This window comes from Podarcis liolepis (assembly GCF_965112155.1).
Source record: "Podarcis liolepis genome assembly, chromosome: 2".
Taxonomy (NCBI): domain Eukaryota; kingdom Metazoa; phylum Chordata; class Lepidosauria; order Squamata; family Lacertidae; genus Podarcis; species Podarcis liolepis.
Window position 1 is genome coordinate 126,464,229 of NC_139555.1, and position 24,018 is coordinate 126,488,246.

General features: G+C 48.5%; 2 protein-coding genes and 1 long non-coding RNA gene across 3 annotated transcripts in view; 2 read left to right on the plus strand and 1 right to left on the minus strand.

Annotated features, from left to right (window-relative positions):
- LOC310702107 overlaps positions 1-24,018 on the plus strand; it is a 281,230-nt gene that overhangs the window by 204,410 nt on the left and 52,802 nt on the right. The window lies entirely within an intron of this gene.
- The window catches only part of LOC310701896 (mamu class II histocompatibility antigen, DR alpha chain-like), a 115,434-nt gene that overhangs the window by 20,918 nt on the left and 70,498 nt on the right, over positions 1-24,018 (plus strand). The gene's annotated exons all lie outside the window — the stretch shown is intronic.
- Positions 1,986-11,485, minus strand: LOC310701524 (uncharacterized protein). Its single transcript, XM_083492534.1, has 2 exons — positions 10,961-11,485; positions 1,986-4,742 (listed from the first exon to the last, which is right to left on the minus strand). The coding sequence occupies exons 1-2, from the start codon at positions 11,218-11,220 to the stop codon at positions 3,368-3,370; spliced, it is 1,635 nt and encodes a 544-aa protein (XP_083348660.1). The 5' UTR covers positions 11,221-11,485; the 3' UTR covers positions 1,986-3,367.

Genomic DNA, 24,018 nt, shown 5'->3' on the forward strand with positions numbered 1-24,018 from the left:
ATTGTCAGGATTAAATTAGGAGCGGGGGGACGGGGCCCTGTAACACCACCTTGAGATCCTTGGAGAAAAAGCTGTTCTATGAATACAATAAATCAATCTCAAAAAGGTCAGGTGTGTAAGGCTCTCCACACAGACAGGAACAACTACCTGCACAAATATAAGATAAGGAACAACAGGCTTGCCAGTACTACATATGAAAAGGATCTAGAGGTCTTGGAGGACCACAAGCTGAACATGAGTCAACCGTGTGGTGCAACAACAACAAAAAAGGCAAATGCTATTCCAGGCTGTATGAAGAAGAAGAGGAAGAAGTTAACAATGAAGATTGTAATTTATTGCAAGCACAAATAAACTTTAAATGCATTGAAAACACTGTTACTCTTTACCTTCTCAGTCTTATTTTATTCTGTCCCTACCTCCCTTCACACAAGAACCAACTGCACTAACTGTCTCTCTATTTCCAACTGCCTGCCAACCGCTTTCCCAACTGCCTTAACCAACCAACCAACCAACCCACTAAAAGCAACCTGGGGCTAAGCCCTTTTATAAACAGGTAGGCTCCGCCTCCAGCTTTCCTATTGGTCTGCCTAGTAACCCTTTCTCTCCCCCTCTACAGACATTTCCAAAAGAGAGGGCAAACGCCACAGCATCTTACACATACACATTAATATTCAAACTCTCATATATTGTTTATATTTTATAAATTAATTGTGTCGCAACACCTCCTCATTCTTGGCTATGTGAAGTGTTCAGATAAAACATTATCTCTGGAGGCATCAGGAATAAAAGGGCTGTTTAGTGGCATAACCAGGAAGAAGAGTTTGGATTTGATATCCCGCTTTATCAGTACCCGAAGGAGTCTCAAAGCGGCTAACATTCTCCTTTTCCTTCCTCCCCCACAACAAACACTCTGTGAGGTGAGTGGGACTGAGAGACTTCAGAGAAGCGTGACTGGCCCAAGGTCACCCAGCAGCTGCAGGTGGAGGAGCGGAGACACAAACCCGGTTCCCCAGATTATGAGTCCACTGCTCTTAACCACTACATCATGCTGGCTCTCTCAAGATACTTACTTTTATTTTTCAAGAGAAATACAACATCTAGGTCAAGGGAAGTCATAGTCCCACTCTCTTCTGCCTTGGTCAGACCACACCGGGAATACTGTGTCCAGTTCTGGGCACCACAATTTAAGGAGGACGTTGACAAGCTGGAAGGTGGGCAGAGGAGGGCAACCAAGATGATCAAGGTTGTGGAAACTAAGCCTGATGAGGAATGGTTGAAGGAGCTGGGTATGTTTAGCCTGGAAAAGAGGAGACTGAGAGGAGATATGATAGCCATCTTCAAGTATCGGAAGGGCTGTCACATGGAAGATGGGAGAGCAAGCTTGTTTTCTCCTGCCCTCGAGGGCAGGACTCGAACCAGTGGCTTCAAGTTGCAGGGAAGGAGATTTTGACTAGACACACAGGAAATTTTTCTGACGGTAGGAGCTGTTTTTACTGTTACTATTATTATTAAAGTTTTCTTGGTTTACAAAGGTATGTGCAATGTCTTTTTTTTTCAAGTTACATTTTCCATTGGTCAGTTTCATCTGTTGAGACATTAGGGTTACGTTAGGAAGAAAAGGGGGGAGGAAGAGGTGGAGGGGGGGAAAGTGAGTGGGGGGTGGGCTCGGGAAGCAATGTTTCTAATTTGCTTAATGTGTGGGGTTTTGCATCAGCGTTGTTTGTGTGGGTTCTCTTTGCTACTCACTTGTGTTCCTTTGGCGGTGAGAGAAATTGGGGTTGGCCTAGGGTGCGGTTGCTTGTTTGTGATTGGCTGTGGTGAACTTTGTTTTCGTGTGTGAGTATGGTGGGTGGGTGTTTTTGAATCAGGTTAGCCATATTGATTTGTATGCTGTTATGAGTTATTTGTGGTGTAAGTGGCAATTATTGTCTTGGAAGATGTTTACCAAGGCCAGTTCTGGGGTGGTTTCTAATACTTGTTGGCTATTGTCTAGAATAGTTGGATTTTGGGCACTCCCACCACACGTGGAGGTATGTGCCTGTGGAGGTACACCCTCTCCAGCATTTTGGTGAGGTTCCTGGGCGTATTAGCGCTAGTTTTCTTGGTGTTAGGTACCACATGTAGGTGAGCTTCAGAGTGAGTTCTTTTCTTTTCGTTGATATGGATTTAAATTGGGGTTTAGAGCACATTCTGGTCCATTGAGTGGAGTTAAACTCATAGCCTATGTCATCCTCCCATTGTTTTTTGATTGTGTCTACGGAGTTCGTGGGATTTTTAAGTCGTATTTTGTATATTGCAGATACCATCCCTTTACCGTTTCCCTTTGTTGTTAGGAGGAGGTTTTCAACGGTTGTCAGGGGCCTAGTTGCTGCTGATTTTACTACTGGATTGTTTAAGAGGGCTTGTAATTGGTGTTGTGTTAACCAGGGCATTTGGGTGTCTTCTAGTGTGTCTTGTATTTCTTGTGTTGACAAAGGTTTGTTATTTTTGTAGAAGTCTATTAGGCAATATAAGCCTTTGGTTTGCCAGGTTTTTATCTGGAGGTTTTGTGCTGCATGATGGAATAATGGGTGGTACGCCAGGGGGATTAGTGGGGATGGGGTTGGGGATAGTTTGCCTATTACTGTTTTGGAAAAGGCTTTGGAAGGGAGCAGGCCCTGCAGTCCTCCCCACAGCCGATGGTCCGAGGCCTCACCGCATCAGGAGTCCCTTTATAGCTGGGAGAGAGGGCCTGGGCCACGCCCCCTGGGCCAGTTGGAAAAGGCCCTGGAAGGGAGCAGGCCCTGCAGTCCTCACCAAGCCGATGGTCCGAGGCCTCACCGCAGCAGGAGTCCATTTATAGCTGGGAGAGAGGGCCTGGGCCACGCCCCCTGGGCCAGTTGGAAAAGGCCCTGGAAGGGAGCAGGCCCTGCAGTCCTCACCCAGCCGATGGTCCGAGGCCTCACCGCAGCAGGAGTCCCTTTATAGCTGGGAGAGAGGGCCTGGGCCACGCCCCCTGGGCCAGTTGGAAAAGGCCCTGGAAGGGAGCAGGCCCTGCAGTCCTCCCCACAGCCGATGGTCTGTGCATGTAAAATTATATACATATAAAGTAATAGAAGCATTTCCTGCACACTCCTTCCATTTAAATCACTTCTGCTTTTTCAGTTTGTTGGTAGATTGTTGGGTTTCAACTCTTAAAGCTTCTCCTCCTTGTGAGACCATTGATGTTTTGTAAGAACATCAGGACTGAAGCGCTATCTACACTCCATATACGTAAGTGGTTTTCCCTTTTTGAGTTTGCTGGTGTTTGCTAAGGTTTCCACTTCTATTGAAGCTCTTTCCACACTCCATACATTTATTTGTTTCTCCCCGAGTGAGTCTGTTGATGTCATCTAAGGGGTCCACTCTGACTGAAGCTCTTTCCACACTCCATGCATTTAAATGGTTTCTCTCCTGTGTGAGTCCGTTGATGAATTCTAAGGTGTTCACTTCGCCTGAAGCTCTTTCCACACTCCATGCATTTAAATGGTTTCTCTCCTGTGTGAGTCCGTTGATGAATTCTAAGGTTTCCACTAGTAGTGAAGCTCTTTCCACACTCCATGCATTTAAATGGTTTCTCCCCCGTGTGAATCCGTTGATGAATTCTAAGGTTTTCACTAGTAGTGAAGCTCTTTCCACACTCCATACATTTAAATGGTTTCTCCCCTGTGTGAGTCCGTTGATGAATTCTAAGGCTTCTGCTAGTAGTGAAGCTCTTATCACACTCCATGCAATTAAATGGTTTCTCACCTGTGTGAGTCCGTAGATGAATTCTAAGGTTTCCACTAGTAGTGAAGCTCCTTCCACATTCCATGCATTGAAATGGTTTCTCCCCTGTGTGAGTTTGATGATGTACATTCAGGGATCCACTCTGACTGAAGCTCTTTCCACACTCCATGCATTTAAATGGTTTCTCTCCTGTGTGCCTCCGTTGATGAATTCTAAGTTTTCCACTCTCAGTGAATCTCTTTCCACATTCCATGCATTGAAATGGTTTCTCCCCTGTGTGAGTTTGAAGATGTGCATTCAGGCATCCACTCTCAGTGAATCTCTTTCCACATTCCATGCATTGAAATGGTTTCTCCCCTGTGTGACTCCGTTGATGAATTCTAAGGCTTCCGCTAGTAATGAAGCTCTTTCCACATTCCATGCATTTAAATGGTTTCTCCCCCGTGTGACTCCGTTGATGAACTCTAAGGTCTCCACTCTGACTGAAGCTCTTTCCACACTCCATACATTTAAATGGTTTCTCCCCTGTGTGAGTCCGTTGATGAACTCTAAGGTGTCCACTCTGACTGAAGCTCTTTCCACACTCCATGCAATTAAATGGTTTCTCCCCTGTATGAGTCCGTTGATGAATTCTAAGTGTTCCACTCTCAATGAAGCTCTTTCCACACTCCATGCAATTAAATGGTTTCTCCCCTGTATGAGTCCATTGATGAATTCTAAGTGTTCCACTCTCAGTGAAGCTCTTTCCACACTCCATGCAATTAAATGGTTTCTCCCCTGTGTCACTCCATTGGTGTTTTCTAAGGTTTCCACTGTCAGTGAAGCTCCTTCCACACTCTATACTTTCAAATTGTTTATGTTCTCTGTTTTCACACTCCATGTATTTAAATGGTTTCTTCGTTATTCCCATTTCACATGGCCCACCAGAATTCTGATTGCCTTCTCCATTGTCTTCTTTCGATGGGGTGGGGTAGGGAGAAAATCCTATTTGTTTTCTAGGAAGAGAACAAAGGAATATTACACACATCAATTAGCACCTGCTCTTATTTTAACGTCTTGTACAATCTCTCCTGTCTTCCATATGTTCCAAATTTTTAGGCAAATGAAATAATGTAAAATAATGGTCATGCATCATCAGCCTTTTATAACCCTTAATTATTGTTAATGAAGCAGCATTATCTTAGAATACGGTTGAACTGTGGGGTTTACGTTTTATAAAAAGTGGTTTCTCACAGGAAAGGGAGCAGCTGTATGTTCCATGAACCTGGCCAATATTCCTCAGGGTCCTAAGTTCATCATGAAATTCTTCATCCTCTGCACAATAATCCTCCACCCCTTGGGCTGCATTTTGTCCCCTTCAATCTCTAGATCTTTATTAATCACCTGCACATTCCCTTTCGCCTCAGGAGGTCCATACTGACCATTTTGGGAGACCCATATATAAGTCTAGTGACAAGGCTTTGTGCTTGTGGTCGGTTGAAGGAGTGCTCAGTTGGTGAATGTTCTTGGGGCTGGACCTCCATCTCTCAGCCTTGCATTATTGAATGGAGAGAGCTGGAGATGCAGAAGGAAAGCAGCTGGAGCCTGACTGCTGGGAAGGCCAGATTGAGACACTCACCCCAATTATGATTTATAATAATTATATGCCACCGGGTCTCGCACCCGCCTCCTGACACTGGCTTATCTTAGTGGAGATTCCATGTCCAGGCCTCTCTCACTGTTCTTCCTCCTTTGCCGTGGGTGGACAAGGGCTTCTGGATATTCTATTTTTTTTTTTATATATAAAATTTTTATTGGTTTTACAAAGTTTTTAAAGGAAACAAACAAACACTTAAAAAGACAAACATACACGTATAATTTCAAAGATATTTTCATAAACCTCTTTTCTTGGACTTCCCCATACCCCCCCCCTTTCTGCATCCCAATGTCCATAATCTCATAGCAACTCCCAATTGTTACTTTCCAACCTCTGTCATCTTAGTCCTCTTTGTATTCTGACCTTATATCACTGTACCCCTTTGTTTCTGAAAACCATAACATTTTAACATTCATTAAGTTTATAGTAGTACTTAAGATAACTTTTAAATTTCCTCCATTCTTCTTCCACCGTCTCTTTTCGTTGGTCACGGATTCTGCCTGTCATCTCGGCCAATGTCATATAGTCCATCACTTTCATCTGCCATTCTTCCAGAGTGGGTAAATCTTGTGTCTTCCAATACTTTGCGATGAGTATTCTTGCTGCTGTTGTAGCGTACATAAAAAAAGTTCTATCCTTCTTTGACACCAATTGGCCGACAATGCCCAAGAGAAAGGCCTCTGGTTTTTTAGGGAAAGTACATTTAAGTACCTTTTTCATTTCATTATAGATCATTTCCCAGAAGGCCTTAATCTTCGGGCACGTCCACCAAAGGTGGTAGAAGGTACCTTCAGTCTCTTTGCATTTCCAACATTTGTTATCGGGCAAATGATAAATTTTTGCCAGCTTGACTGGAGTCATGTACCACCTATAAACCATTTTCATAATGTTTTCCTTTAAGGCATTACATGCCGTAAATTTAATACCGGTGTTCCATAACCATTCCCAGTCAGCTGACATAATGTTATGTCCAACATCCTGTGCCCACTTAATCATAGCCGATTTAACTGTTTCATCCTGTGTACTCCATTTCAGCAACAAGTTATACATTCTTGATAAATTCTTAGTATTGGGTTCTAACAGTTCGGTTTCTAGTTTTGATTTTTCCACCTGGAAACCAATTTTCCTATCCTGTTTGTAAAATTCCATTATTTGACGATATTGAAACCAATTTTGTACTTTATGTTTCAGTTTCTCATGACTTTGTAGTTTAAACTTATCTCCATCCTGTTCTAAAATTTCCCAATACTTCGGCCATCCGACCTCCATATTGAGTTTCAGGGCTTCTGGATATTCTAGCTCTGCTCCAACTGGGAATTATTTATTAAATTTGTATACCTCTCTTCATATGAAGATCAGAAGATAAAAATATGTGTGACACTGAAAAAGGTGAGTATTAAAGGTGAATAACACTTATTGTGGGAAAGAAAAGAAGAAGATGAAACCAGTGGTGTGTCCAGCTGAATGTAATATAATAATAATAATAATAATAATAATAATAATAATAATAATAATGTGTAAAGAAGAAACCAATCTTCAAATCAGTTTCATATTCCCTGGCTGTATTTCTCAGTCACGATTGTGACTCAGAATCTTAGCCACAATTTATTCTAGAATATCAACTGGATCTCTTTGTAATAGGAGCCAGACATCCCTGGGATTTCATCCAGACATTCCTTTAGTGTGGGCAGCAGCAGCGGAGGAAGGAAGGAAGCAACTTTGGGGGAAAGGATTTCCTTCAGAAGGTCTTCCCCAGTGGCCGGCAGAGTTGATAAACTGCTCAGTGGGGACACCTTGGATTTATAGTGTTAGGGTCTGGATAGCAATCACAATCCCTTGGAAATGTCTCAAGAACCGTTAAGATCCAGTTCCACCAACTCCCAAGTAACACTGAGCCCTAGAGGAACCTTCTATGCTGAGAGGAGGCATCTCTGGCCCTCCAGATGTGGTTGGACTCAAAGTAGCACCTGCCCAAGTAAGGATGGCCCATGGCCAGGGAGGATGGGAGTCTTATCTGGTGGGACACACTTTCCCCTTCTTCCCCCTCCTCTGAAAATGCGGAATGGGGGAGGCGGGTCACATTGACACACCAACAATATTTCAATATCGAAAAATTATATTCGTGTTGCAACATCACCAAAATGTGCCTATACATGTGTGAGTAGAACAGTTGCGACTGTGCTGCCCGCCAGTTTAGCCGTTGGCATTTGACGAGAGAACCAACTAAAAAATTATGTGAAATGTAAAAGTGTTCCAACACTTTTTTACGTCATTTAGTTAAGATTTAAAAATACCAAAGGTAAGTTTTTCCACTCAGTAATCAGGATTACACGTGATTTTCAAATAAATTCAGTGGTTTTATTAACAATTGTTAGTTTTTTGAAAATGTCTGTTGGGGCACTTTGATACACTAAGACATGGGACGCATTGATATGTATATAAGTGCCCCGCTTAGTGTACAATAATCTCAAAACAAGTGTCATATCTAAGGAAAAAACCAGGATCTTGTATGTTTGCTTCCGCGTTGCAAGCGTTGATTTCAAGGATGTTGTTTTGCAGTTGCCAAAACCAAATTTCCCAAAGGGCACATCTTGAACATCATCTCTTGATACTTTTTCTATTGACTTATGTGGATATAATGTGTAACAGAAGCTAAATGTTAAGTAATTATCTTATTTTTATAAGCATTTTGTTTCAATTACTATTTTTTGACCACCTAATGTGAGTTCCTATACTTTTTAAAGTTTTTCCAAACTTCTGGCCCATGGGCCTTAGGGTGCCTATGCCTGAGATAGACGGTTAAATCAGGGCTGGCCAAATGGGACTCCGCTCCGTCCCCTCCCTGCATCTGCTGCCTGAGGGGGCTGCCTCAGTTTCCCTCATGGTGGAGCAGGCCCTGAGAACAGCCTTCCCGCTGCCTTCCAAAATACAGTCATACCTCGGGTTACAGACGCTTCGTGTTCACAGCGCCGAACCCAGAAGTACCAGAACAGGTTAATTCCAGGTTTCAGCCCTCGCGCATGTGCAGAACCGCTAAATCATGCTTTGCGCATGTGCAGAAGCACTGAATTGCAACCCGCACATGCACAGACACGGCACTGCAGGTTGTGAATGTGCCTCCCGCACAGATCACGTTCGAAACCTGAGTGTCCACTGCACAGGAAAGATGACACAGAAGACCTTGGAGTCTCACTGTGGAAAACAACAACAACAACGATTGGTTATACGTCACTTTGGGCTGCCCTGGGCGGTGGCTTTGCTAATGTTACGGAATTGGCAGGGGGGGGCACTTGTGGGAGAGCAGGTTTCTTTGGCAGTCTCCCCCTTCCTTGCTAGCCCCTTCTGCGTTCCCATGGCAAGTCCAGCCAAATTCGACTATGGCATGTGGTGCATATCTCCGCCTTCAGACTGAGGGAGCCAGGCAGCTTTCCGGGTCATGTGCCCAACATGAGCTGATATTAAATCCCAAAAGAACTACAGCTGCTTGTTACAAAGGGAGGGGGCCGATTCCGGTAGGTTAATGATATTAACTCTTTCCATGCTCATTTCTGATGCTCAGAAGCAGGTGACCCTTTCCTAGACCTTCCTGATGACATTCTCAGTCTGACACACAGTATTTACACAGAAACACGGATCAAACACAAAAAACCCTTTACATAACTCCCTTTCTAAAATACACTGAGACTACCTTATAACATATCCCCGCTATGACACACAAGTTCTAATTAAATCCTAATATTTACTATACCTAAACATTGAGCACCACAGATCTATAATAATAATAATAATAATAATAATAATAATAATAATAATAATTTATTATTTACACCCTGCCCATCTGGCTGAGTTTCCCCAATCACTCTGGGCGGCTCCCAATCGAGTGTTAAAAACAGTAAAGCATTAAATATTAACAACTTCCCTAAACAGAGCTGCCTTCAGATATCTTTTAAAAGTAAGATAGCTGCTTATTTCCTTGACATCTGATGGGAGGGCATTCCACAGGGCAAGCACCACTACCCAGAAGACCCTCTGTCTGGTCCCCTGTAACCTCACTTCTCGCAATGAGGGAACCGCCAGAAGGCCCTTGGCGCTGGATCTCAGTGTCCAGGTTGAACGATGGAGGTGGAGACGCTCCTTCAGGTATACAGGACTGAGGCCGTTTAGGGCTTGAAAGGTCAGCACCAACACTTTGAATTGTGCCCGGAAACGTACTCAAATATTCCTCTGCAGTAAAGGAGGCAAATGGAAGCCTTCCCATTTTGTTTGTGCTTACGAATACTGTGTTAAGGAGGGATGAACAGGGTGGGCCTGTGACCTGGATTCAGGAACTAAAGTATTTACCATCACAAAAGAATGCCCAGGCTGCCCAGGTAATGCAGTCAGTGACCATTAACAGGTATCCTTGGGGACAGGTTTTCTGCTGTAGACCGCCTCCTGTGATGTATTCCTGCTGTAGACAGTCTCCTTCTGTATGATATTGGGGGGGGGGTGGTCTTGGGTGGGCAATTTGAAAAGACTGTATAAGGCCTTGCACACCTCCCTCCTGGTTGTGGTGAGGGGGGGACACTGTTGCAATAAAGATCAGGCTTACTAGCCGCTTTGCTTCTCAGTATACTCTGGTTGGCCTCTGTTATTTTCTCCTACCTATATGGAACCCACTTAAGGACTATATGGGCTCTTGGATACCCCATAAGGGGAAAGGAGCAGGTTTCTTCTTATAACAAAGGTCGTAAGACTATGTTTGGTTGGCATGCTTATTTATGGCAGGATAAAACTAAAACACACAAGAGCTCTATGAATCAGATTATTCAGAAAATCCTTTTTACAGTATGGGATAAATATAATAATCTTCTGGAAAGAAAAACACCTCTTTGGCTCCAACCCACAAAAGCAACAGCTTTTTTAAAAATGCAATACAGAAGAAGCAATGGGTAACTTACAGAGATCTTTCGGACTTTTCGGAAGAAAAAATAAAACTGAATAAACAGGATGAGGTGGGAGGTGTGATGGCGGATTGGTTTCAATACCATCAAATCATCTTGTTTGGACAAGATAAAGGGAGAGGTTTTTGGACTGAAAGTTCACAGTTTGAAAGAGATATTATTGCAAGGAAAGAGAAAGTGTTTCCCAAATTTCAGGTAGAAGAATGTCCAATCTGAAGAAGTGTGCATGCACACAAAAGCTCATCCCCAGAACAAGCTCAGCTGGTCTCTTGGGGACCCAGCCAGGCGCCCCACGACCCCAGGGATTTCTGCCAGGGGCAAACCGGGAGAATGGAGGGCCTCAGCCCCACCCGCAGCCCGGCTTGGGCTCCTCCTTCCCCTTCCCGCCAGGGCAGCTGAGCCTCTCTCGGCCCCCCAGGAAGGAGGAAGGGGAGTCTGGCGGGGCTGCTGCTGCTGCTGCCCAGGAGACCTTGCAGGTCTTGGGTCCCCCCTTCCCCCCCCCCTGGGTCGGGGCCTGGATCGGGGCCCCTGTCGACGGGCCCCAGGGAGGGCGCTTTCCTTAGGGGGGGGTCTCTTCATCCTCCTCCCCCCTTGTCCCCCCCTCTATCCCCCCCTTCTCTCCCTCCCCCTTTACCTCTTGGTCCTCCGCCTCCCTGGCTCCGGATTAGTCCGCTCTCCTTGTCTGCAAGAGAAAGGGCGGCGGCGACGGGGGGAGGGGGGGCTCTTCAGCGACGCTCCTCCTCCTTTTCCGGTCAGGAAACTTCCGGCGCATTTCGCAGCGACACTTCCGGTTCCTTTTGGGATTCGCTTGCCCCTAGAGCTACATCTACAGAGCAGCCCCTCCCTGTCTTGGGATGGGAAGCGGACGGGGCGGCGCTGCCTCGGGGGCTCCATGGGGACCTGGCCCCCCTCCTTCCTCCTCCCCACAGCAGGGGGCGAGATGGCGGCCAGGGGGGGGGCATCATATCTGGGGGGGACCTGGGTTTGCGGGGAGAGAAGGAGGTGGTTCTCAATCTGCAAAGAGGGAGGCTGGGAGGGGAGGGGCTGAGTGAGGAGGAGGGAAGGGCTGCCCCTCCCCCTGTGGGTCAGGAGAGTGGGGGAGGGGCTGAGCCAGGGAAGCCAGGGGGGTCCCTCCCCCCCCCAGCCCAGGGGGGGGTCCTCTGTGAAGCCCAGAGATGGACCCAGCCTCGGGGGGGGGGGAGAGACATGGGGCTGCCTGAGAGAGAGAGAAGGGGCGCTTCTTCTCCTCCCCCCCTCCTCCCCCCAGGCTCTCCTGCGCCCAGAGACCCCCTTGGCCCGGCAGGGAGAGGGTGGGCTCCCCTTCCGCCATGAGAGGAGTGCAAGGGGGTTGTGAGGGGGGGAGACCCCTTTCTGCCCCCCTCCCAAGAGGGTCCCCGTCGTGTCTCTGAGGGGCGAGAGAGGAGGAGCCCCTCCCCCCGCGGCTTCTTCCCCTCAACGACTTTTCCCGCCTTTTCCCAACTTCCCGCCCTTCGAAATCTCAGCCTCGCCTCAGTTTCAGGCGCAGAGGAGGCAGATTCCCCGGGATCCCTGCTTTATTAGTGGATTTCTTCTCATTCGCCCTGATTTCTGCTCATATATCTTGCTTTTGGAGCTTCTCTCTGCTTCTTTAGTAAGAAGGCTGTATAAAACCCCCCTCACCACTGCCTGCAGCCCATACAGTATGTAAAAGTCAGATTTCTTCCCATTTGCTGTGTATAATTCTTCCTCCAGGACTGTTCTTCCTTCCTGGCAATGTCACTTCTGTCGCCGGAAACCCCCCCCCCAACTCACAGACACGTGTTACACAAGCACCACACTCACACACGCACACATCTCCCCCCCCCGACCCTGGAGATGTCCCCTTTAGAGGGCCATCCCTTAAAGCCTTCCGTAAATAAGGAAGCGCTAGTTTGACAGCTTATCGCCATAGCGCTCCGCACAGCCCTATTTTTATTGTGAGTAGACCGGCCGACCGAAATTCCGCTGTCAATCGGCGCCCGCCTCAGCCAATCAACATTACCGAACAGCGCCCCTTGCGGCGGCCACGCAGGTACTGCAGGCTACTGCCGCTTTCCCCCTTTCCCTTGACAGCTCTCAATACAAAGTTTCCGAGTTCAATTGACCGTGACTGATCTAATCAAAATGTAGCAAGCCGCTTCCTGAAGGCGAAAGTGCTTTGAACTTCAAAGACAATATTCTTCATAAATTCACTAAAAATCAGCCGTACTTCGGATTTTCACCGGACCACTTTTATTCTGCTGGATATTACAAAGACTATCAAAGGGAGGGTGGTCCGAAATCAAGCGGCCATAATCCCTTAACCGAGCAGTCACGTACTCTGTGTTCCTTCCTACTAGACGTGACCACCTTGATAGCCATCAGTGATGGGCTCAGACAGGAGACTATCAAAGACACAATGAACTGCATATCTTGGTGTATTCCGCGCAGACACACACAAAAGACTATGATCGGACTCTCCTCAGGGGGCAGGAAACTTCGCCCTCTTCCTTTGTTTTTGTATATGACTCATGCGGGGAGGGGGAAGGGGGCCCCGGCCAGGTGTCAGGACACTCGGGTTACCTGTGCGGCCCCTCCCCAACTCCTCCTATTTTTAATATAATCGTGATGTAAATGTGATGTAATTCTGAGGGTGTATCTTAGGGGATTAGCAACTAATAAAAGTTAGGGTCTCCCTTTGTTCGGGGCTTCCATTTTGCTTCACCTTGTGGGCGGTGGGAGTCCTGTCGTGACAGTCTTTTTCTAAATAAAGACCGAGCCTACTGGCTGCTGATTTGCTCTGACTTGCTCTGGTCGGTGTCTTCATTTGCCCAAGAGGACCCTTGAATTTCCGTTAACAGTTGGCGACCGCGACTCAGGGACACTTGGTTCTCCTGTAAAGGTGAGAGGGGAGATAGAGGGGATCGGGCGCCATCGGGCAACCTTAGCCCGGGGATCCTTTTCTTCCTCTCCCTGCCTTCCCTTTGATGGCGGTAATCAACCGTCACCAGAAGCCCAACCAGAGAGAGCAAAGGCGAGGTAAAGCCGGCTAAGGAAGATCCCGGGATCTGCGAGGGACATCAACGAACGTGAGTATGGTTTGAAGTAAATACAGAGGGAGGGGGGTTGGAAAGGGAATATCTCCACGACAGCCAGACTTTCTTCTTTCATTTCTGACGTTACCCTAAACTTTCCCTTCTCTCCCTGATTTCCCCTTCGGAAAGTGGCCAAGGAAATCGTGGTACTTTTACTGGTTTTCTGGTGTTACCTCTCGGAGTCGTCCAGGAACGCCTTAATCTCTTCCTCTCTCCTTTTCTCCCCCGTTTTCCGTCTTGGAACTGAGTCCGGGAAAGCGTGGCTCTTTTACTATTTTCCCTGACGTCCTTCCCTCGGAGTCGTCCGGAGGCGCCTTTCAAATATTCTCTTACTCTTCCCTGCCCTAACCATGCAAACGAAGCCGCCCCTCCTGCCTGGCGACCTTTGTTAGGGATGACCCGGGTACGTGAGAACGCAAGGTCGTTTGCTTCCTTTCAAACTTTGGTTCTTCTCGGACCCCGATCTGGCATTGCACTGCGCAAGCGTTCAGTAGGGAATTCCGAACCTAGTCTCAAAGGATAGGCAGGAGGCTGTCGTGGAGGGTAGAAGGGGTGGTTCACGAATTGGGGCCCCACACTAGGATTAGTCTTGTGAACAGCGCTGAGGTAGTGAGAAAAGAAAATAGATGTACTGAAACTTTCTCGGGCCAAGGTGTCCCGTGGCAGACGGGCCAAGGTGTCCCGTAACTAAAACTTTCTCGGGCCAAGGTGTCCCGTGGCAGACGGGCCAAGGTGTCCCGTAACTAAAACTTTCTCGGGCCAAGGTGTCCCGTGGCAGACGGGCCAAGGTGTCCCGTAACTGAAACTTTCTCGGGCCAAGGCGTCCCGTGGCAGACGTTTTCTTAAGTTCTATTCTTGAGGTTTACTAGAAACAAAAAATTGTATTCTGAAGATAGGAACATTAAAAAAAAAAAAATACTGAAAGGAAATTTTCCCCTTCCTCTTCTTCCTCCCGTTCCCTCTCTCTTCCCCTCGTGTGTGTCTCTACCCCCTCTATCTTTAACGTAGGAAGAATGGGAACCCAGGCTTCCAAACATTCTGACTGGGCTCCTCCAGGCGATAAGGCTTTCGCGAAGCCTTCCCACCAGAAAGAGGACTCCGATACCCCTCTCCAATTTGTTCTTTTAAACTGGAAGGAGCTGAGAGGGAGGAAAGGACTCTCAAAATCCAAATTGAGAGACCTCTGCAACATTGCGTGGGTCACCTTTACTCACCATCTAGATCCGGCCCAGAGATGGCCACCTCACGGCTCTTTTAACGTCACAAGGATGCAAGCACTTAAGTTTTATCTAGCCGACGAGAAGCCCCGCCAACTTTACTATCTGAATGCCTTTGCCGAAGCCCGTGAATTATTCCAACAACAACAAGCTAGGATAGCCCGGCAGATGGCCGTCTTAAAACCTACGAGACCCCCTCCATATGATGAGATCAGGGCTCAAGAGGAACAACTGGATAGGACCCTCGTCCCTTTCTACTACCCAGAACCACGAGTCCCCCCTTCACCGGGACCTGGGACAGGGGCTGGAAGGGGGGGTGCGGGACCCAGGGAAGATACCGCGAACGTCACCCCGGCCCCTTCTTCGAGTGCATCGAATACACCGCCGATAGTTACCCAGCCGGCTAAGCCCCTTCCAAGTATGCCCAACTTAACCGAAGACCAGACAAATCTAGACGTGGAACCTCTACTTAATGGGCAACTTCTAAACGGGGAAAGGGAGGGTCCCGTCGCCAGTAGAACACGAAACAAAGATAATCCGCCAAATGGAGAAGTGGAGGGTGCTTTCCCCTTGCGAGCGTTACCCATACCTCCGGAAAGGGCAGGGGGTCCACCCCGTATGGTCTTCACACACCAACCCTTCCTTACATCGGATTTAATGAATTGGTCCGACAAAATGCCGTCCTTGCGGGATGACCCCGACAAATGCCACCGCCAGGTGGCCACCATTTTCTCAACCCACAACCCCACGTGGGCAGATGTGCACATGCTCCTGGGGGCTCTCTTTAATGAAGCGGAGAAAAGAGAAATCTTAGCCAAGGCAGGGGAAGCCCTGACTCGAGAGGGCTACCAACCAAATCGACCGGCATCTATGGCCCCTCTAACTACTCAGTCGATCCTTAACGACCCGGACTGGGATTATAATACAACGGACGGGCTATGGGGCTTAAAGATTTTCAAGAAAGCCATCCTAGATGGAATCAAGGCTGCTGGTCAGCGAACTGTAAACTGGACAAAGGTCCAAGCTGTCCTTCAAGGACCTGAGGAACACCCATCCGACTACTACTCCCGCCTAGTTTCTGCCATTAAAACCTGGGGTGGGATATATCCGGAAAGCCCGCAACACGAAGTGATAGTCAAAGGGTTCTTTAAGGACCAAGCCACTGCCGACATTCGGAAGGCTTTAAATTCCCATTTAGGTTATGACGGAAAAACCATAAGCGAAATCCTTTCCATCGCAAAATCCGTCTTCAACTCGAGAGACGAACGGAAAAGGAAAGACCAAAAACCCGATTCCCCGCGTGTGCTAGCTTATGCAGCCGGGGTACCAACCTCCAAAGAAAGGTTTAACTCAAGGGGATCTGAACTAATAGATGACCGCGTCTGTTACAACTGTGGGGAAATAGGACACATCCGGAGAAATTGCTCCGTCCGGGTAGGAACCAAGCGAAATGAGTATAAGGACGCCCGACCCTACAACCCAGATTATAGGGAGACGGCACATCTGAGATACAGAGAGCCTACCCCTTCACACAGCCCCAGCCAACTCCAAAACCAAATACAACCCCGCGTTGACCCATCACTACCACAACCTCGCCCACGCAGCCAACCCCATGGCACAATCAACCCCTACAAACAGGGAAACCGCACTACAGACCCAACTCATGAAATGGTAATGGAAGAATATCAGCCACATTGACAATTAGAAGCAGATCCCGCCTCCTTTTCTTTCCTCTGCCCAATATTACAACTTTCCTCTTCCGACCCCATCTGCACCATGCAAATTGATGGCCAATCCTATAACTGTCTTTTGGATACCGGGGCCACCTACTCCACCCTCACAAACAGCCACCTAACCCCTGGGGAAGAGACCAGAACTGTAATGGGACTCGATGGAATTCCTCGGAATTGCCCTCTTTCTAGACCTGCAAACGTCTCCGTTGGACCCCTATCCGTAAAACATACCTTCCTATTAACCTCCAGCCCAGTCAACCTCCTCGGTAGGGATCTGCTATGTAAACTAAATGCTACTATTCAATGCGGCCAGGAAGGAATTTACTTACATATGCCAAACGACTCCATATTCAACTTCCAAGGAGTCCTGCAAGAATCTAACAACAAACCCATTGATCTTCCTCCTGAACTTCTAAATAGTGTCCCTTCCTGGCTATGGGGAACTGAATCGACCTCTGTCGGACTCCTAAAGTCTGCGACCCCAGTTAAAGTCAACTATAGGAAAGATCTACCCTTTCCCTGTACTAAACAATATCCCCTACCTCCCGAAGCAATCGACGGCCTCACTCCGATGATTGATGAGTTTCTCAAAATGGGAGTTCTGGTTCCCTGTGCCTCACCATGTAATACCCCCCTGCTTCCAGTCAAAAAGCCGAATACCCACCCCGTAAAATGGCGCTTGGTACAAGATCTTCGATTGATCAATTCCTTCGTTATCCCCAGACATGCCGTGGTAGCAAACCCACACCACCTTTTAAGCACCATCCCGGAGGGAACTGTAGTTTATTCCGTAATAGACCTATGCTCCGCTTTCTTCAGTATCCCCGTGGATCCAGAAAGTCAGTTTCTCTTCGCTTTTACCTGGCAAACAGGCCAATTAACGTGGACCCGGTTACCCCAGGGATACGTAGAATCCCCAGCAATTTTCTCCTCCATATTACACCAAGATCTCCTCGATGTGAACCTTCCGGGTGGCTCTGCCCTCAGACTTTACGTAGATGACATCTTACTCTGCGGGCGAGATTTGGAATCCTGTAAATCAGATACCATAGCTCTCCTGACAATATTAGCACACAAAGGCCACAAAGTATCCCCTAAGAAGATACAGTACTGCCAAAAGGAGGTAAAATATCTTGGCCACATCCTCGGACAAGGTACCCGTGCCCTCGCCACCGATAGGATCGAGGCCATAACGAGACTACCCCTTCCAAAAACCAAGAGACAACTCAGGGGTTTCATTGGGATGAGTGGATTTTGCCGAGCATGGATTCCCCGTTATGGCGAGTTCACCCGGCCCCTCACTGCAATGACGCACGATAGCGCCCCTGATCAATTGCAATGGACTGCAGAGGCGCTCGAAGCCTTTGAATCAATCAAACGCGAGCTAAGGTCTTCGCCTGCCCTCGGACTTCTGGACTACAGATTACCCTTCTCCTTGTTTGTCCACGAAAACAAAGGAGTAGCCTCTGGAGTCCTGACCCAACCATTTCAAGGAAAGAACAGACCCGTTGCTTACTATAGTCTTCAGCTAGACACAACGGTATTGGGGAATGTGGGATGCCTTAGGGCAGTGGCAGCAGCAGCATTACTCTTAGAAAAAGCCCAAGAAACTGTTTTGGGACATGAATTGATCGTAAACGTTCCCCATGCTGTGGCCACCCTTCTTAGCCTACAAGGCTGCCAACGCTTCACGATACAGAGACTGAATAGATACGAGGCCATCCTCCTCAGTCCATCAAACGTCACCATAAAAAGAGTGAATTCCCTAAATCCCGCAACCCTCCTTCCCCTTCCTGACGACGGCACCCCACACCACGACTGTAGCCAAGTAGTACGACATGCCGAGAAACCACGAGAAGACCTTGACTATGTCCCTTTGGATAACCCTCACTTAGTACTGTACACTGACGGGAGCTCTAGAATAGTAGGGGGGAGCGAAAGAGCGGATACGCGGTTGTTAGTGACACAGATGTCTTGGAAGCGCGTCCTGTCCACGCCAAGTATAGTGCACAAGCGGCCGAACTCATCGCTTTAATTCGAGCATGTGAATTAGCGGCAGGGAAAAGGGTCACAATCTATACAGACTCCAAATACTGCTTCGGTCTAGTTCACGCCACTGGACAAATCTGGCTGCAGAGAGGCTTCCTAACTGCCGCGGGCACTAAGATCGCCCATGCACCCCTAGTACAGCGCCTTATGGACTCCATTCACCTCCCTGAGGAAATAGCGGTAGTCCACTGTAAAGCTCACACCAAGGGGAAAGATCCAGTATCCACAGGGAACCGCTGCGCAGATCATATGGCACAAGAAGCAGCCCTCCAACCACTGTCTCCTGATAATGAATTCCAGGGACCCCAAATTCCATCGGACATAGACTTTGACCTAATGTATAAAACCGCCACCCCTGAAGAAAGGCAAGGGTGGGAAGATCACGGAGCTATCCTTGAGAATGGCATCTGGTACCTTCCCGACAAGAGACTTATAATGCCTAGACTGTGGGTACCCAAGCATGTCAGAATTCTCCATCAGTGTACTCACTGGGGAAGAGACAAGCTTATAGACTCAGTGCAACGCTGCTGGTATGCCCCCGGACTAGCCCTTGCCGCTAAAACGGCAGTAAAGAACTGTCACACTTGTCAAACCTTTAATCCTAAACATACTGCCAGAAGTCCACCTGGAGCCAGACCATGGGCTTTTGTCCCCTTTGAAAGTCTTCAAATTGATTTCATAGATTTGCCCCCTTGTCAAGGCTATAAACACGCCCTCGTCATCATTGACCAGTTGACTGGATGGGTAGAATGCCTCCCAGCCCGCCGAGCTACTGCCCAAATGGTTGCAAAAACTGTACTGCACGAAATAATACCACGCTTCGGGGTGCCGAGACATATAGACAGCGACAGGGGCTCCCACTTCACCTCAGAGATAGTTCAGCAAGTCGCCAAAGCCCTAGGGATCAAATGGAAACTGCACACCCCATACCATCCCCCATCCTCAGGGCAGGTTGAAAGAATGAATCAACAGCTGAAGTCACAACTAGGAAAGCTTTGTAACGACTCCGGAATCAAGTGGATCAACGCTCTCCCCTTAGTTTTACATAATCTCAGAGCTTGTCCCCGGGGAAACTTAAACTTATCCCCCTATGAAATACTTTTTGGTAGGCCCTCCCCTGTATATAATACTCAATTTCCAACATCCGAGTTAGAGGTAGGCGAGTCAGAACTAACACAATATGTGATGCACCTACAGAGGCAACTCATTCGTCTGCACAGATATGCTGCCTCAAGCCAAAACATCCCTCTAGATGAAAACATCCACTCGTACCTACCAGGGGACTGGATATTAGCAAAAACATATCACAAGGTACCCCTACAGCCCACCTGGGAGGGCCCCTACCAAGTACTGTTAACCACTCCAACTTCTGTTAAGGTAGCGGAAAAGACAGCCTGGTTGCATCACACCCGCTGCAAGCCGGCTTTGCCACCTGAACCCACACCGGACGACTCGCCCTACCACGTCCCACGCCAACCAGCAGACGACGACAACTGCAACGAGCAAAACCAACAGACCGGACCAGATCGGGGCACGAATCGAGCCCAACAGACCGGACCAGATCGGGGCACGAATCGAGCCCAACAGACCGGACCAGATCGGGGCACGAATCGAGCCCAACAGACCGGACCAGATCGGGGCACTAATCGGGCCCAACAGACTGGACCTGACTCACCTCTCACATCAACATTGTGGTCTTCCGAACTCATCACTACACCTAGCCAGAAAGATAAACCCCCCATCCGCCTGAAACTCCGCAAGGTATCACCGCTCCCCATCTGACAGCTCTGCAGTTTGACAGCTCCACCGTCCGCCGCTCCCCATCTGACAGCTCTGCAGTTTGACAGCTCCACCGTCCGCCGCTCCCCATCTGACAGCTCTGCAGTTTGACAGCTCCACCGTCCGCCGCTCCCCATCTGACAGCTCTGCAGTTTGACAGCTCCACCGCCCGCCGCTCCTCATTTGACAGCTCGACTATGACAACCACCATACCCATCCTGCTCCTCCTTCATCTCACCACCGTACTCTCCCAAAACACCACGAGCACACATGCCTCTTGTCCTGGATTACAAACTGAATACAAATACCTGGACTTTGGGATTGTCGACATGGTGAGAAAAGGGACATTAGACCGCCTTGGAGATTTTGAATTCTGCCTACCAGAGACTCGCGTCCTCCTTCGACACTCCATCTCACCTGTCCTCGACACACACCAAGCCTGGGAACTTTTTGTTCGCTCACCATCGTTCAGACCTCTAGGGAAACTCACCCTTACCAGAGACGGCCCTTGGAACCGTGCCCATTGCCTCAATGGTTCTTACGTGCTTTTCTCGGACGGTACACCTGAACAATCACTGAACTGGACTGCCCTCGATAACGGTGGTGGAGAATCAGTTTATACTGACCAGAACCACCCCACTGATCGTTTGATCCACGGATTTTACTGCCAAAGGGTAGATTCCACCCCCCGCCAAACCGTTTTACAAGGCATCTGCCTCCGAAGGTACTGCTGCGTCTGGGATATTGGATTAGCCTCCAATTGGGACGGCAAAGCATACCTAGAAGGATGGCATCACTCTGTACCGCCTACAGCAGAATGGGACACCACCGGGCCACAGAGATGCGGAGGCCTAACCACCAATTTGACCTACTTGTTGCGCCAAGACCCCCTTCATCCTGCCGGCACCGCACCTCGACAAAGGGGGGAACTGTCAATGTCCCAAGACCCCAACAACAACGACCTCCTGTCCACCTGGCATTCCAACACCTATGTGAAACTCATCTCCCAAATCGCAAAACAAACAACCACCAACGAATGCTGGATCTGCGCCAACGCTCCCTCACACCTCCACAGTGGCATACCATTCCTTGGAGTGCCCCTCACCTTGGAACAACATCTTTCCGCTGATGTACGGTCCTGGAACCTGACCGCTGTGAACTTAACCCACCAGTACATCTACCTCACCGGACCCGCTACAGGCGACCTCTGCTGAAAATTCAGCGGCAACGACAAAGTCATCGGTGAGAGTACCTGTAAGTACACCATTGATATTACCTTAAGCGGCAGAGTTACCCTATGGCACCAAGGCAACCCTTCTACCCACCCTACTTTACTGTCCGCATGGAAGCGTGTGATGAACTTGCCTGATCCCTGGAACCCTTCCCCAATTTCCCAGTGTTTCTTCCGCACCTTCAATACTGGGCGCATATGTGGGAAAATGATTGCTTGTATATGAGAGCATGAGCAAAGTTCTTATTGTTGCAGGGTGATCTCATAGCTAGAAGCATCCTTGGAGCATGAACAGCGCGTGAACAGCTCGTGCTGTCCTATATGATTGGCTAACGTAGCATGGCCTGATCGCTCGCACGGTCTAGTACGAAGGTCCTTATCTGCTGGCTAGAACAAATTGCTTGGCTTGTATTTTGTATCTTTCCTTGGCTTGTATCTTTCTGATTTCACACAATAAAAGCTGTGCTGCATTAGCCCTAGGAGCAGCCATATTTCGGAACCCCTTATGGTGTGAGACTGATTTTTCCCTGGATGCCGAGCTGCAACTCGACAATTGGTGCCCCGTGTGACTGCCTTCGGACTTCACGTTGTTTTTCATTATTCAGCACTCACCAACACGTCGTTCATCCACGTAGTGGATCCCTGGTGAGTGCTCCCGTGTGACTGCCTGTTTTTCATTATTCAGCACTCACCAACACGTCGTTCATCCACGTAGTGGATCCCTGGTGAGTGCTCCCGTGTGATTTCTTTCGGACTTCATGCTGTTTTACAACGTTCAGCCTCACCTCGCCCGACAGGGCTGCAGACGCGTCGTTCATCCACGTAGTGGATCCCTGGTGAGAGCTCCCGTGTGAATGTGATTCTGGACTACGTTACGGACTTATCAGCACTTATCTCCGCCCGGACAGGGCAAAAAGGCGCCTCCCTCATCCTCCTAAGGATCCCTCGGTAAGTGCTCCCTGCTCTTTTTGCAACTCTTGCAATCATGGGAAAGTCTCTCTCTGCACCACAGAAAAATTTTTTTAAAGACCTTAAATTCCTTTTGGCCAGTAACAACCTTGCTGTTCGGAAAGCTGACCTTAAGTCCCTTATAAAAGCCCTGGACACTCACTGCCCGTGGTTCCCCCAGGACGGAAATTGGGAGTTAGATGATTGGAAAAAAATTGGACACTTCTTTCAAAATCATCCCCAAATTGATGTCAAGGTTTTGCATGCCTGGTGTAACGTCTACAAAGCTATGTCGTGTTTAACTCCTTCAAACATTCTTCTGGCTGCTGCGACAGCTTCTTCGCCCGCCCTCCAGGTACCTGTTTTGCCTGCCTCAAACCTACCTCCTAAACCGCCGGACATTTTCCCTTCGGCTCCTCCTGTCGTCCCTCCCCTGCATTCTCCGCATTCTTCACTTCCTGCACCTCCCATTACTACTCCTCTCCAAGAATCTTCGCATTCAGCACCCCCCACTCTTCCAACTCCTGCGCCCAAGGCCTCTGGCACCGCTTCTACTACTCCTCTCCAAGAATCTCTCCGTGCCGCTGCCCCATTGTTGGGTTTTGACTGTACAACTCCTAATCTCTTCCCTGTGATTCCTCCTGCACCCCCAGCCCCCGTCATGCTGACCCAAACTGATGTCCTCGATGGGCTGACGGGAGGAGGCAATTTTCTTCCTATTGCCCAACAGTTGGCCCTCGATCCTATGTATTGGGCAGCCACCACAGCCTCAGCCCAAGAGACTTTGGCCTCTGTCCCTGATGACAAGAATGAGCGCGATGGCCGATGTGGAAGCATCAGACAGGGCCTTGCAAAGCCCTATGGACAATTTGTTGATCGCTTGTACAATACCTTCAAGCGGCAAGTTCAGGACCTGGCAGCACAAGAACTGGCTGTACGCCAGCTTGCAAATGAGGACCGTAAGCAAGCACTGCACCCTTTGATGACAACAGCAAATATAGCCATTGCTGATATCCTTACAGCCTGCCAGTCAGTGGGCAGTGTGACGCATAAAGCTTGCCTGTTAGCCACGGCCTTGTCCTCCGCCGTGTCCCAAAATCCTGTAAAGGCTACAACCTGTTGGATTGACAGTGGCTAAAGAAAAAATCCAGCGGACTTTACCCATTACGTACCTGGGACACAAGCTGACAGCATCTGCAGCCATTCCAGTTACGCCTCAACTACAGTTTCCTGGTTATCTTAGATTGGTGGATTTACAACAAATCCTTGGACAGCTGAATTGGATAAAGAGTTATTTGGACCTGCCCACCTCTACTTTGTCTCCACTAATTCCTGCCCTTAAAGGACATAAGGATCCAGCAGACAAGATCACAATCACCTCTGCAATGGAAGAGGCTCTTCCACAGCTGTTCCAGTGTTTCCTGGCACGCTGAAAGGCCATCTTCACCCCTACTGCATTGACCCCCCTTTTTCTTGGGAAGCCACTTCAACCACCAAACATCATTACAGCTTTGCTGCCTCCTAATAGCAACCATCCCATCTGTGTCATCACGCTTCACTGGGCTTGGACTTTTGACTCAGCAGTACAAGGAGCAATACGTCAGACTTATTTACAGCAAATGGGCTCCTGTATCTGCAGAAAT